The sequence below is a fragment of the Myxocyprinus asiaticus genome, chromosome 34 (assembly GCF_019703515.2).
Source record: "Myxocyprinus asiaticus isolate MX2 ecotype Aquarium Trade chromosome 34, UBuf_Myxa_2, whole genome shotgun sequence".
Taxonomy (NCBI): domain Eukaryota; kingdom Metazoa; phylum Chordata; class Actinopteri; order Cypriniformes; family Catostomidae; genus Myxocyprinus; species Myxocyprinus asiaticus.
Genome location: NC_059377.1, coordinates 24332986 through 24349391, shown reverse-complemented (window position 1 = coordinate 24349391; position 16406 = coordinate 24332986). Strand labels below are relative to the sequence as shown.

The following is a 16406-nucleotide window of genomic DNA, read 5'->3' as shown; positions in this document are numbered from 1 at the left end:
ATCAAATCCATTTATTTTTCATTATATTATATTATATTATATTATATTAAGGCTTTTCACAGCAAAAAGCACTAAAGATAAATGTAACCTAACTAGTATGGGAAAAACATAACCATCTGTAGGTTAATGGTTTCTTGGGTATTGGTTATTAAAGCTGAAGAGTGTAATTTCTGCACCACTACTGTCACAAAAAATAACTACAAAAATACTTACTGTTTTTAAACAGATGACTGAACCCAAGTATGACAGCACAAAAAATACAGTAGTAAAGACTGGAAAGAAATTACAGCAAAAAAGGAAAAAGTGCAATGTTTCCCTAACACGAGAATGCAAAGAGACATATTTCAAAGTGTTTTGAATGGTTTCCCTCATCATGTAGCCATTAGGTAAGTGCCGCTTTCAAAACTGGTGTATTTTTCCAGCAATAACGTGAGAACGAGACAGAATACAAATTAAATATTACATGTTCTTAGGAGTGCCAACCCTTCTAGATATTGTTTATATCATTATTTCAGGATTGTGCATTTGAATTCACAGAGTTTTTATGAAGTGTGTTACAAACTAATTATAAATAAACCATCGTTTGTTTGTTTTTTCATATCAGCATTTTCATGCTTATTACAGATATGCCAATGGTTTTAATTTGGCCAATAATTGGCCGAAAAATATCGGTGCGTTTACTTATTACTGCAATGCACTGCATTCCTGATCTAAAGAATTTACATGCTGTGCTCTTGCACCTCTTGTACTAACTTACTAACTTAGAATATCCACATTCTACTCTGTTAAACATTTTAACATTACAATAGATGCAGTAGTTACAATATAGGAATAACTCAAAGTAACTTCAAAGTATAATGGACATTCTTATGTCTGAAGATCTGCCATTACCTCCAATGTAATTTGATCACAATGAAATAATACAAACTGATTTATATGTGCAAGCAAGGAAAGCATTTTTCTTTCATCTCACAGAAGCCAATTTTGCAACCCAGTTTTACACACTGGAATATTTATTTTACAAAAATATGAAAACGTCAGGCAGATACAGATACAAAACAAACGCAAAAGCAGCTTTTTCTCAATGGCAACAAATTGGAATCATCTTTAGGTGGGCCAGTTTTATAGAACTCATAAAGGAGCCTAAGACATCCATTAGCAGCAAAACCAGTCCAGAGAAAAAAAAGATACAAAACACTATCATATCTCATTCACCCTTCTTCAAACAAATGAACAAAACAAAAAAGCTAATATGGTCATACAAGGGCACTGTGACCAACAATCTTATTTCAATTTGGTTCTTGCAAAATCATACAATTCTTTGCACTTTACTGACAAGAGTTACTAAATGAAATGAATTAAGAAATAAACCATCTGCTTTAAATTTAAAAATGTGCTGTTTTAATATAAACATAGCTTAAAAGAAATGTATTTAAAAACTGATATTAGGTATTCCATCATAAAATGTAATGCATTCTACTTTATGTATGATAGACTAATCCTGACAAGATGATAAACCAGACAAGACTTTCTTTTTTAACAAAACTAAAACTCCACATGCACGTGATAGTAACTTTAACTTGGTGACCTAAGTCCACATTTGCCTTTCTTGCCTAAAAAAAATGTAGATGGTAAAAGCAGAAGAATGCAAAATTATTTTAACACTATAATTACATACTCAGTTGAACAAAACAATTGAAGCGTTGATAAAGAATGTTTTTTTTGCAAATTTTCATATGCATTTTTCCATCCCCATAGTAAAAGAATTACATGAATGCAGAAAGCTGACAACAAACTGATAAAATAAAAAAATAAAAAAGTACACCACACAAGATTGGGTGCCAACAAAATACACTTTACCAATCTCCAGCCAATGTGAAATAAAAAATTAAAAAAAAGAACCCATACAGTTTAACTTCTAATCAACATTCAATTTCTAATCAGTGTGCACAGTTAAAGATGGCAAAGTTTAAAATAATTACTTAAAACAATTACATAAATCCGTAACACAAAATAGCAACACATTATGAAAAAACAGATACTGTATAAAAGAAATGGTGGAAAATGGACAAATACATATCATAAAACCTTAGAACCCCTTCCGATCAGTTTACCTTATTTTCCAATGAAAAAGTAGAATAAATCAAACATATAATGCAGTCTAAAGTGATCCAACACTTAGTTATCAATTAATAAAAAATATTATAACTGTGCTGCTGATAAAATACCATATAGGAGTCTTATACATGTATAATGATAATAGTTTAGTTTTATACACAGTATCTATGCAGCAGAATGAAAACATTGTGCACATTAATTAGAAAATGTATTTCATTGTGGGAGATTTACCATATTACATTTGTGTGTGTGTGTGTGTGTGTGTGTGTGTGTGTGTGATTTAATGCACAGAATTTTCCAGCTTAACGGATTTAAATTCAAAGTATTCTATGTCTTATAAATTATTTGTATAAGTCATATCGGGAAAACATATCACAAATGAAACCATGTAAATATGGTAAAAGTATAACAAAAAAAAGAAATTTTTTTTTTATATATATATTTTAAATGTTTTAAAATATATATATTTTTTGTTACTGTTCTCCTTGGAACAATTTTGCCAAATTGATTACAATTGTTCAAGTCTGCAGTGATACATGAGGTGTAGCACCATTAGCTCATCACTGTCCAATTACACACAAATTTGAGTATTGTAATTAAAAATGACAGAATGCCTTCAAAAGCATTACAATCATCATAAAGATGTAATCTCAATAAATAAGAAAAAGTGATAAGGAAATTTTAGTAGGGAGCAAAAAAACAAAAAAACATGTACCAATGTCCAGCAATTCCACTAAAATTTTTGTATAAAATTATATCTGATTATATGAATCAAATAGATTATAGAAACGACTAACTAAAGCACATCATTTAAAACAACAAAATATGTATTTTCCTTTAAATCAAAGTTAAACATAAATGTAATAAATCCACAACAGGTTCACTAAAAAAAAATTTAAATTAAATTAAAAAAAAAAAAAAAAGATTTCAAGGGGAAAAGCACTGAGATGGGTAATATCAAAGGTGCCATTTTTTCACCATGATATGTACATATATCACATCAAAATTCAAATCCCATCACTAACAAGAACAGTCGTACATTCGAAAGCCTAACAATTAACACATTTAGAATTTTAAAACACTATGAATTATTCACCACACTAACCAAGCTCAAAAAACGGATTAGTTCTATCCTAGACCCACAAACAAAAAGACATACAGTTACGTTGGTTTACATTGCTCAATACCTAATGCCCTCTGAAAACATCAAATCCAATCACAGACTCATTTGGAGGAAGGGAATGCTGTGCCAGCATAATGTCAGTTCAGCAGAGGATTTGAATATGATGGTGTTATACACCAGCAATAAACCATTGTAATCGTTGTGCATTAGACTGTACGCTGATGCACATTTCATCAGGACAGTTAATGACTGATCAAAGGGGATATTTATAAAAAATAATAATAATCATAATTAATTAGCAGTACAAATGTTGCTGCACAACAGTGATCGGATTCATAAAATATAATATTAATATAATAATGTATAAGTATAAAAACTGAAATGACTATGTATATGTTTCATTATCGGTTCCAAATTGGGTCCAAAACAATGCAAGCGAATTTAAGGAAATGTGACTGAACAGTGACATAAATAAACCAACAACACCTATTATGCTACAGTTTCATATGGAATCAATGCAATGGATAGATTTGAGACCACATTCTAATATGAATCACTGTTAGATTAATGGTTTAGCCACAACCTGAACCCTTGTTGAATCTAAAACTATAGCCATAAATAGACCTGAGTATGGAATGTGACAGAATGAGTATACTGATCCTGAGAGTATGAATCAAGCATCAGTGCTTAACTGTATGAACATTACATTGTAAAATTGTAATACAGTGCCTGCGTATAGCTTCTCCTTTAGTCTCTCTAAACAGCTTCACCTGGATCAGAACTCCAGGCTAAATCATATATCCTGAAGCAACGTCCTTCCTTCCTTCCTTCCTTCCTTCCTTCCTCACTTTTTCGCCATACGTAGGCCACAAACCAAATATGAAGGCACTGAATGGGCAATGGCAAGCCCTATAGCCAACATTACAGCTTGCCACATATTTTATGATCATTTATCTGTACAGTGAAATGGAAAATGGAAGGATGAAAAGTAACAAAATGTAAAAGGACCTGGACTGAATCGATTAATAATGGGATAATACATTACTCTTCAAGCCTCTAACATATCTCACAACCTGACCTTTAACATAACACTCACCAACTCTATAGCTACTTTTACTAGACTTTCAAAACTATTCTCTATATTTCCGATCTTTGCTTCTTTCTGCTCTAATCCAACACTAAAGTCAACACACAACCCAGTGCAGGTCAGCCTTCAACTTTGTCTCAGCACTTAATCCCTGACAACAGGGTGTAGACTGTTTGGTATAAGTCAACAATGTATAGCTTTCTAAACAACCTACACCTTCAAGTTCTCTAAAATTAAGACATAACACAATGCCAAAAACAAAAGTTGTCAACAATCAACACCGACATAAAATAAGTGAACAAGATGTAGAATTTATAATGAAAAACAATACATGTAAAATAACATTATACTGTCAAGGAAATGTGGTGTTAAATAGTGCTTGAAGTCAAAGCATTTGATGGCATCTGTCCTGGCCGATTCATCGACAAGAATACCAGGATGCTTGGGAGACTTGCGAGAAGTTTACGGGAAATAGTAAAATGCCATAATCAATAGAACACAAAATGATTCTGCGTGTCTTTATTTATGCAGTCATTAATACGGCTACACATAGTGTCCAAGTCACATGAGGAGATGTGTCCACATACTTCTGCTTGGACTGCACGGTAACAAAATTGTCACAAAATGACAGAAAACAAAACAAATCCTCCAGGCCTGAGACCGAGAGGGTTTCAGAAGTGTGAGCGCAAAAAAATGTGAATTAGCGATTATATCTTATGGTGTAAAATAAGAGGTTCCGTTCAACGGGCCCAAATTTGCAGTAGTTGTGGTTCTATTATTTGCTATATCCAAGTAAAACTAAAATGATCCCACGTAAGACGTTGCTGTTTCATGGCAGTGATATGCAACTAAGACTCATTTTAGATCTGTCCATGTAAACTGAACAGATGATCCCTGGCAGTGTTGTGATGCAGCTTCAGAGAAGCGTATTTTCCTCTGAGCAGAAAAGAGCAGCTTCTGACATTTTGAATGTTATTCCAGGCAGCATGTTTTTCTGTTGTTGGTCTGTATTAGCTGGCAGTAGTGAGAGCAAAGACAAAAGAGGATCAACCAATAGTTGTGCTGATATTTCATTGAATTCTAAAAGCAGCATGTGATGTTATGCTGTGGAAGACTAGTTCAAAGGGGGACAGGATCGGGGTCAATGTCTAAAATGAAAATTCATGTCTTTCAAGCAGCTCTCTCCTCCAGGGAGGGCTTTTTATTGGGGAAGGGTTGGGCATACAGACTCTTGCTGGTGCTGTCCAGACTCTGGAAGTATGGGTGGGACAGTGCATCATAAGCTGATATCCTTCTGGAGGGGTTAAATGACAGAAAACGCTGTGTAGGGAGAAAAAAGAAGAGAACAGCTAAGTAAATACAGTCTATACCTGAGAAATCCTAAAAGTATTATCGAGATATTAAAGTTTTCATTTAAGTCAGAAAATATGAACTGATATTGGGTTACTTTATCGCCCAATAATAGAAACTTTGACATGGGGGTAAAAAAAGCAGTGTGCACGTGAATTTAATGGAATCTAATGTAAATGACGGTAGACAATATATTGGACTAATTGGACGAAAAGAAGTTGCATTCACAGCCCGCCCACTTTTTAAGCTGCCTAGGTTCCAGAAGAATTTTTCCTATTCATTTTTTGCTAAGGCTTTTAATAAAATCCTCCATAAGAGTTGTAAGCCATGAACCAAACCAACCAAGGTGAATCACAACATTATAAACTTTGTTTTGAGGCAAAAAAGTATTTGAAAATTGCACAAAAAAACAAAGGTCCCATGAAGCATTGCGAATTATGTAATTAAATAAAAAACAATGGGAATATTAAAAAACTATTGATATTAGGTTGTTTAATATAAGTATAGAATTACTCTGATTGGTAAAGTTTTCTCTGCTGGACAATGGGTAATATAGTTGTTTACCAGGAATTTCACTATAAAACACGGTTTTTAAACAATGAAGTTAAAATAACGCAGACTGATGGCTTCAACAGAAGCATATACCATCGATGAACAACTTTGGAGGTCATGGTAGGTCTGTATTGTTGAAAATCAAATAGTTTATGGAAAAACATTAATGGGATTTTTACTTCCAGAACCAGACTGTTGTGCACTATAGTGTGTGTCGAAAAATATACTTGGTTTGGAATAGACTAATAAAATTAAACAATATTTTAAAAGTTGTTGAAGCCTAGATGTTGTAGTACTGCTTCCTAAAGGAAAAACTAATGTAATCACTTTCATAATTCATAATAGAATTTCTTTAGTTATTCCAAATTAGGGCCATTTTTAAGAATTTTCATTTCGGTGTATCACTAACATCTACTACTTACAAGTAAAAGTGATTTGCCCAGCTCATCCATGTCAGGCACCAGGTCCTCTATGGGCTGAGGAGGGCGAGGGGAAAAGGCACTCTGCGGCAAGCCCACCTCCTGAGGCCAGTCCTCTGGAGAAGGGACCCCCACCATGCTGGAATATCATAATGAAAACAATCATGATTGCTGTCTTGAGATATTGCCATCTTCATTAATGCTTACTATTGTATACTTAAATACAGTAAAGACAAGTTTGACTATCCATTGACTATTAATAGTACTTACTCAAAAATCTTGCCTAACTGGTCAACATCGGAGTTCCCACGGAAAAGAGGGCTGAAGAAGAAAGGTGAAACATTGCAGTTAATTGTATGGCTCATATCAGAGGCAATATCTAAATGACCCCTTATTGTTTACTCATCCTAGGTAAACTTAACGATAAATGAATAAATTAGAATGCCATGTGCAAGACAGGAAACAGATTACGTTCTGCAACCACTTGAGTTTTGTGGCTTATTCACAGATATACACATTTTAAAAAAAACGTCCCTTTTCCGGGACAACTGACCAAAAATATCAATGACTCAACCTGCACTTCAAAGATATTTTTTTGAATCAAATGCTCTCTAGGCAGACTGAGCTCACTGTTAATTTGGCGAAGTAGATTGAAAGTTTTTCAGCTGAAATTGGTCTGCGCTTACTGAAATTAGAACCGCTGCCACTAGTGGCTGAAGCTGGAAGTGTTGTTGAACATATGGGCAAGCGTGAGCTTTAGTTTTTCTGGGTAAAATATTCACAGAGTGGCGCAAAAGAGCGAGTTGTTTTTAGTTGTAAATGATGTAATACAGTCAACAGGAATGCATGTTTTGTAAACCAAACACCCTAACCTAAACCCCAACTCTAAACCTTACTGAGTAAAAATGCAATCTTAGAGTGAAAATGTAACCTCATAATTGATTCATTACTTCCTGGTTTCCGTGGGATCAGAACCTGTGTTTCTGAGGCTGCTTGTGCAATGAGCTATCAGTTGCATTGCACGAAAATGTAAAGACATTTGAATTGATAGGAGATGGTGCTTGTCATTACTCGGCAGAATGAGGTTGGTCAGGTTATCAGAGATTCAGTAACAACATATTGAGTTCCCGTGTAATAGGGCTGTATCGATACAATTCAAATATCAATATATCGCGATACTCTTTCTCATGATATTTTATTGATACTTCAGATCCATGTATCGATGTTTATGTTTATATCATTTAAACAAAGTTACCACACTGTTACTTCCAAATCGGGCTCACCAAGACAAAAATACGTGATGTTTCAAGCTACATGCTCTTCATCAGACATCAGTATAAATGAAATATACCCAAATGAATTGGAATTGAAATTGGAATGGATTCTTAATCAAATTATGATATTGTGATGTATCGCAATATATCAAATTGTGACGTGTATCGCAATACGTATTGTATTGAGAGGTGCCAGACGATACCCAGCCCTACTGTGTAATCATGTTGCGCTAGAATGAAAATATCCCTCCCCACAATACCAGCTGCTACTGACTAGCAAGAAACAAATCATGGTTCAAATCATGATAATAAAGAGTCATGAAACCCCCTGTTTCAGCACAGTTGAGTTCACACCACAATTTCAAAAAATGCCAGGGAAAGTGGGTGTGGTCAGCAGCGGAGTAGAGAAGGGGGAATGAAACTGTCTGATCCAGTCACTCAACTTTTTTTCACTAATGCAGTTATCAGCATCAGAAAAGAGTGAGACTTATTCCAAGACATTGATTCACAAATATTAGTGCTTAGACTGGTTAACACACACATTAAAGATGAAGCAAATGATAGTGTTTGTGTCTGAGACTCTCAGCGCCTCAAACCAGCCCCAGTCCGCCTCACTGCACAAGTGTGGATCTAGAATTTTTTTTATGGGGTGGCAAGGGGGTGGCATGCAGACTATGAGGGTTGGCAACACCAAAGCAAGCGCCCATGCGTAGTTCTTATGGATTAAGCTACCAAGCTTCATTGCAACAATTACTAGTTCCTTAATTGGAGTCACTAACAAATTACAAATGTCCATGAATTTGTGATACAACTGCATTTCCACAGGAACCACATAGTAACCATTTTGCTACTGATTTGCCAACATGACCCCCCACCCCCCACCCTTCCAAAAAAACAAACATTTGCATAATAAAAATTAAGTATCAAAATGTATATCAAGACATTGCCCATTGAATACATCAACAAATTCTAAATGGTCCTTAGCTTGACATTTAGAACTGGCAATCTGGACTAAACTTCACTACCTTTGTAAAGTGTACCCATAGAAGGAAAATGCATGCATATCCCATGTTATTCTGCTAATAAAGTCTTAAATTCCTATCACCTTTGTAACATCTGGAATAATCCATTTGAAAGTGAAGATTAACACAAAATTAGGTCTACATAAAAATAAACTGTACAGAAAATTATACTGTGGGGGGCAGTGCTGCAAAACTCATGAAATAAATTATGTTATGCACAGTAAAAGATTATTTTAAATCAGCAGTCATTCTTAATGACCGATTCAAGCACCCAAATAAATATTTCACATAATATGGTAATTTCATTTCTACATCTGCCACTATCAGTTTTGGGATTTTTTTGGTCAGTAGATGAATACATAGATCAGCACTTTTATTAAAAACATGACTGATAGATCTAGTGGTAACTTTTTGCCTTTAGTTTTTAGAGGTTTTGGATTCTAATTCACCCAAATATAACTTTTAATTTTAATAAAACAAGATTGCATCTGCACATCAGTGGATGGATGTTTAATAAATCAAATGCAATAAAAGATGCAAGAGGGGAGACGAGAGTAGCGGAAACACAGACACATTTATTGACAGTTCTGTATATGAAAATACAGCAAACTCTGAAATTCAGACAGCAACAACCACAAACACTCTGCTCCAGCAGCGGGACTCCGAAAAAAAAAAAAATCAATATACGCCTGAGCGCCCGTGAACGAGATGACACAGTTCACGAACAACCCTCTCCCATAGCACAACCCAGCCATGAAACACTGCGTTTCTATAGGGAGGAAACACGGTGCACACTGGTGCGCCCCATTAACAATCAGCTCACTTGGTTACTACCAGACACCTGAGAGTAACTACAACACACACACACACACACACACACACACACACACTACATACACACAAACAAACAATACAGCTGAGAACAGTGGCGGATTTAGGCATGGGCAACATGGGCAGTTGCCCAGGGAGGCATCTTGCGGGGGGGGTGGCACGAGGCACCCACACAGACCCCCCCCCCCGTCAACAACTTTGGGGGCGTGGTGAAGCGAGTTTCGCCCAGGGCACCATACAAGCTAGAACCGCTACTGGCTGAGAAGGCCATCACAATGGGGGACAAGGAAAAGAGCGCAAGGGGTGGAAAAACTGCTGATGCTAAATGACACTGATAACAGCCACATCGAACACTTATCATAACATTCAAAATAACACATTGCAGAGCCAGATCGCAGTCAAAACACACACAGATGAAATAGAAATGTTTTATCTGGATTATACACATACCTGACGAAAGCTATTTCAAAAAGTGGTGAGGACATGCCTCACCCGTCTCAACCCAAAACTGACAGCGATGAATCTAATAATCATTCAGTGAATACTTGGAAACAACTGAGAAATTCATCTTTTACATGGCTCCAGACATGTTACTTAGGAGCCATTGGCTCCTAAACTGAAACAGCCCAATGGCTGTTTTTAATCGCCAAATCACAGAATTGCTCGATTTAGATTGTTGTTCAGAAACAAGTTGGAAAGCCGAAGAAAAGTACGACAGCTGATAACCCATTCATCGAAGGTTTAATAAACCGTATATATAGTTGAGAAAATAAGTTTACATTCCCTTTTTTCTCATAAATGTTCACACCCCTTTTATAATTTATACAAATATAAGAGATCATTTTTATTTTATTTAGTACTGCTCTTCAGAATCTACATTAGATGTTTACATAAAGTATAGTATGCATATAGTGGTGTGTTGTCTTCTTGAGCATCAATGAATGTTTGTACCTTGTGTAATAGTTGTGTACAAGTCCCTCTATAGACCTTTTTCACACTCCGGGTTTTGGAATGCGGAAGTAAACATTTGCAGAGTAAACTTCGACAGTGAATGGGAGACCACAGCAAATCTTATTTTCACTTACCCATTTGCTCCAAGAGCTTTCTAGAAGAAGAAAAAAATAGAGAGTGGTGGATTAAAACTAATGTTATAAACTTACACTCAATATAAAAAAAAATAAAAAAATCATTTATAAAAAAGTTTGCCAGATTTACACTGCTAAATAAGGTGGAAACGCGTCACAGTCTGTGAAAAAGGTCTATTGTCCTAAGTGTCAAAAAAAATTATACAACAATTTAAATATAATTTATCCCAGATGCAGTTTATTGTGCTACTCCAATCCCAATAAACAATTACCAGAAGAAAAAAAGTGGTACACAATACGGGACTTTTCATTATAAAGAAGCCCGAAATATGCATGGGACTCTTATTTTGAAATGTCTGCACTCCCAGTTGTGAGTTCACTGATGGCTGATTCGCTGAGAAAGTGAATCTGATTCAAAGTGCTAAAGGTAATCTGAGCTCCTGAGTTCAAACCCTCAGTTCTTTTCGGGTGATTCATGAAAAAGATCCGTTTCAAAAGAGTCACTTGGTCACGACTGGGTTTGTTCAGACAGCAACGTGTGGTGCAGCGAGCTCGTCAGAAACAGAACGGGTGAAAATGATGGAGAAAGGAGCTCTTAATGCTAGTTGATGTACAAAACAAGCCCAGATGGGACTTGTGATAGAAATCAAGTATTGCTCAGCCTAAGGCACATTTGAATTACCACTGAAGCAAGTCAAGTCTTAACTATCACCAAAACCCAGAATGAGAGGTTTTTGTCTACAAGCGCTTTTCATGTGGAGTTCAAAGCGGTGCTTGACACTGGCGTTACCATCCTGACACGAATCATGAATACAGCTTTACAATTGCTGTAACAAAGTGGATAGCCACAGTCTGCCGGCTGATTAATATTGTGGAGGATGAGAATTTAAGAGATTTAATGCCCATTGCAATGAATATGCAACCTATGGGGAAAATAGTAGTTTCAATTAGTCAAATTCCCAGTTAGACTTTGGGAAACATTTAATGTTACTTGAATTGGTGCTATTTTAGTGCATTTCTATCTTTATACTGTGGAAGGCTTTGAAAATGTTAATAAAGCATTATATTGTTTCATATTGTTTTGTTATATTGCCTAAGATGGAAATAAATGCATTCTGACAGGAAAAGAAGTATATATATATATATATATATATATATATATATATATATATATATATATATATATATATATATATGTATATATATATATATATATATATATATATATATATATATGAGTAGGGGTGTAATGGATCTCGGTAAAAAACCGAACCGTACGGTTCGCCACCCACGGTTCGGGAAGCATTGGCACCACGGTCGGTTCACCTCACGTTTAATGATGCATCTGATGCACAAGTTTTGGTCAAGAAAACAAAATGTCAAACAGACAGGCACAATTACAACCTCCTCTAATGCACCTGAATGGATCTGTAAATGGATACACTCCACCTGTGTTTCACGTGGATCAACTTGATGACATCACTGTTCTGCAATACATGATTAATCATTTACGCTGACATCACCCAGGGAAAGAGCCGCAGGTGAGCCGAAACTGCACACACTCCCTTCCATTTTTAAGTGTACTTTATGTTGATGCATGTAGCGTATTAGTGCAGGTATTAAGTTAAAATGTTGATTTAGTAATTAGAGAAAATTGTTTTTTTAGTTAAGAACCCTGACAAAAATTAACCATGGTTTTACTATAGTAATATTGTAGTAACCATGACTGCTGTCACCATGGTTTTCGGAGCAGAAATCATGGTTTTGATACAATTAACCATGGTTTTATAACAGTAATACTGTAGTTTCTACATAGTAACCATGATTATACTATATATTGTAACCATGACAGTAACCATGTTTATATTGTGGTTACTATGATTTTACTACAAATGCCATGGTTAAACTATGGTTACTGTTGTAAAATAATTATTGTTATTTAAGGGCAAACCTGTTGAAGTGTTTACCAAATAGATTATTCTTTGGATTTGGCAGTAATATATTTTATATTTATTTATTTATTTATTATTTTTTATTTTTTTAAAGCAAATACTGAACTGTACCAAAACCGTGACCTTTAAACCGTGATACAAACGGAACCATGAGAAATTCGAACCGTTACACCCCTAATATATTGTCAAATTTCAGCACTTTCAAAATCTGCGATTAAACGCCATCAAATATAAAAATTATGTGATTAATCGCAATTAAAAAAAAATTAATCACCTAAAAATACTAATTTTTAGATGTATAGTTTGCTGTAATAATCTCTTAAGAAAAGTCTGTGAGTTTGTCATCCAACAGGGAAAGAAGGAAAATAGAAAGAAAGAAAGAGGAAAAAAAGTCCCTTATGCATTGTACAAATGAGGTCCTAAAGCCACATTACAGACATTGCTCAACTGTGTATGTGTTGTTTCCTGGCCAGGCTGAGGCTGAGCTGGTCTGAAGGGGAGAGAGGAGATCTGAGGTCTTTTTCAACACACGTTGGAGTCCACCCGCCTGCACCGCTGCGGGGGCCAGTTGCTTTGGGCCAGTTAGGACACCCGTGGGTGGGCATGCTTCTCTTGGCATGCACACAAATTCCAGCATCCACAAGCACAGGGCAGAGTCTCCAAAACACACCACAAGGAGTAAAAGAGAAAAAAAAAATGTATCCCTGCCATTTACTTTAGCTCCCCTATATGTGAGGGAACAGAAATTAGAAAAATGAGGATGGAACCGTGTGAAAGAACAGACTGATTACTCTCTAGAATAGAGGAAAAGGGCAATTTCCATTTCCTTTATTGGTGTATTATGAACTAGACTAAGTTCACTTTCATAATTCAAGTAGACTACGGAACTACCATTATAACTTATTACTTGTTAAAAAACATGCATAGGATAAGAAATGCTGTACATGCAATCTCCAACACCACCACCAGAGGTCGTCCTGCAGCAGGACAAGCCCGAACAACTCAAAGTCGAGCATCAACTGATCACTGAACTGTTATCAGACAAAGGGCCTGTACTGAGCACGTGCAAGCCCTGAGCATTTACTTAAACCTCCATTATTTCGTGAGCCATAGGTTCAAAAGCCTTCAGGAGACTTTATAAGCATTTAAGGATTAGTCAAAAACAGGCAGACAATGACTTCTTCATATCTTTCACAAAGTGCATAATTACACCATTCACTGACTTGCAGCTCCAAATAGAGAGGTGTCCTTGAACAGTTAAAATGCAGAACATTCTTTGCAGGTGAGGTGAACACTTTGGATGCTCACTCCCTTTCACTTTGAACCGGCTTGTTTAAAGAAATTTGCCATTACCATGCCTTTCACATGCCTCATCAACAGAATTCTGCTGGTTTGAAATGTGAAACCCTCAAAGGCAAAGTCGGTCCTGAACAGTCAAATCAGACAAAAGCGGTTCTATTTTCTAACAGCGGAAATAATCTCTCACCTAAAGCAGTGTAATGCCAAAACAAGTATGGTTGAAAATCTCTAGAGCACATTCTGTCTTCCCTTGGGCTACTTGTTAGTCTGAATGAATTAGGGGCTTTTTGCACAAGGCAGACATTATGCCAGGGCAGAGGCTTCCTGAGTGAGTGGGCACGCAAAGCGCTCAAGCCAGGCCAGTAAGCCACGGTTAAGTCACGCTTCAAGTGCCAGTGTCTCTCCCGATCCACATTCCACCCAGACAACCTCTGGAATGCTTCTGTGCGTGTATCCGTGCAAGCGTGTGGAACAGAATCTTTGAAAACTGGTTCGCCGGAAAAGGTGTACATTTGAACGAGTCAGTATCTGAGAACAGAATGCATGTCTCCCCATTGTAAGAAAGTAAACAAGGATCTGATTCTGAATGCAACTGCGAATTGACTGTTCATGTAAAATGTTTAACCCATGAAGCAGAATGTCAACAGCACTTTTTATGTCATTCAGAAGCACAGTGACTGATCGCTACCACCCTCCGAGAGATACGTATACAGACTTGCATGAAATGTATTGAAATATCCTCACAAACTAATGGTGCATCGTGATAGTCGAACAAGTTTAAAGATCAAACCTTTTATATAAACTATCAACATGACAATTAACACAATGAGGCAAAGAAAACATGAGTAGGCTGGCAAACCTCGAATATCTTTAGTTTTAGCCCACATACCTTTAGCCCACATAACACAAGTCTTTCCAGGAAAATGCTGTCTCCCTCAACAGTTAAACGTCCTACTTAAACAAAGCCATACAATATGTTGCTGGCTGAGGCGCACTATGTCTTTATAACTCTCAGGTGAATCCAAAACCTCCATTACTGGAGTTGGCTCTTATAGTGCCATGCACTTCTTAGACATCAGAGGAGAAACCTGGTCCCAGGTGCCCTTTAATCTGCAACAGGTGGCCTTTTAAAAAGCATTCTTAATCACCTGCAGGAGGAGAAAAGATGTTCTGGTAGCAGCAATGAAAGTGCCCCCTGACCCTCCCACCCCCAGGAACTCATGGAGTTGTGCCAGGAGCCCAGCAAAGTGACTTTTTTTAACGACATATGGTGTTAAAAGCAGTTTTATTGCCATTAACAAAAAGTAAAACAAACTACATGAAAACGTTTTTGTTAACACAAATAAAAACTACCATAATTGGATTTTTTTTTTTTTTTACAAAACTAAAATACCTTTTCATGAACTAAAATAAAAATGACAACAAATTAGTCTCAGATACATGGCATATTATAAAATTTGAAACTTTTACAACCCCTTTTACAACATGAAAATGCCACTAGGGAGCAGGGATGCATGATAAAAAACTCATGTTTGCCAATATCGATATCTAATTATTTAAAACAACATCTGCTAAAACCGATCGTTTGGTGGTTCTGCTTTTTTATGGTACCTTGATTCAACTCACTGATAATTAAATTACACAACTTCACAACAAATGTAAATAACTTTATTCTCTGTCTCTTCATGTATTCAATGTTTCAGCATTACTGGCCTCAGTTATAAACAAAACACTAAAACAAAAAGCACATTCTTAACTCACACTGAATTCTGAATGATGAAGATTGTCCCATTTCAGCTCTGCTTTAGCTTTAACTCATCATATTCCTTGCTATATCGAGCTTTAAAGGTGCAACCAGTAATTTTTTTTTTTTTTTTTTTTTAAGTATGTCGAAGTGGCTTACATTGGCTTACACTGACACCTAGTGGCCTGAATGCTGCATCATTCAAACAGAGTAGTTTTCAGTTACCAATGCCATTGTAGAAATTCATTTCCCTGCTAGATTTGGCTTGAGCTCCCCAGAAGCATCTGCTGCCCCCGCCCTGACTGACAGTGAAATGATGAATGGGCACTCCGCCCCCTGGACTGACAGTGAAATGTCTCGGTTACATGGAGCGTCTCGTTCTCACTCAGGGAACCAGGGTTACGTTCCACGTAACTGAGATGTATCCTTTCGTAGGAATTCGAGCTGTATATTCGCAATGGGAACAATATACATTCACGCCATACAAACAGTAGCTGCCAACTGTCTAAGCCCATGTGGCAAGCATATAACGGCGTACAAGTGAGCTAAA

At 36.3% G+C, this 16406-nt stretch overlaps 1 protein-coding gene across 2 annotated transcripts in view; it reads right to left on the bottom strand.

Annotated features, from left to right (window-relative positions):
- Positions 1 to 980: 980 nt before the first annotated feature.
- The window catches only part of LOC127425300 (cyclin-dependent kinase 6-like), a 58889-nt gene continuing 43463 nt past the window's right edge, over positions 981 to 16406 (bottom strand). For both annotated transcript variants that reach the window (XM_051671108.1, XM_051671109.1), the window contains exons 6-8: positions 6920 to 6970; positions 6653 to 6788; positions 981 to 5648 (exon numbers count right to left, since the gene is read on the bottom strand). In XM_051671108.1, the coding sequence (XP_051527068.1) occupies positions 5499 to 5648; positions 6653 to 6788; positions 6920 to 6970 (337 nt within the window). In that variant the 3' untranslated portion in view covers positions 981 to 5498. The remainder of the gene's footprint in view (positions 5649 to 6652; positions 6789 to 6919; positions 6971 to 16406) is intronic.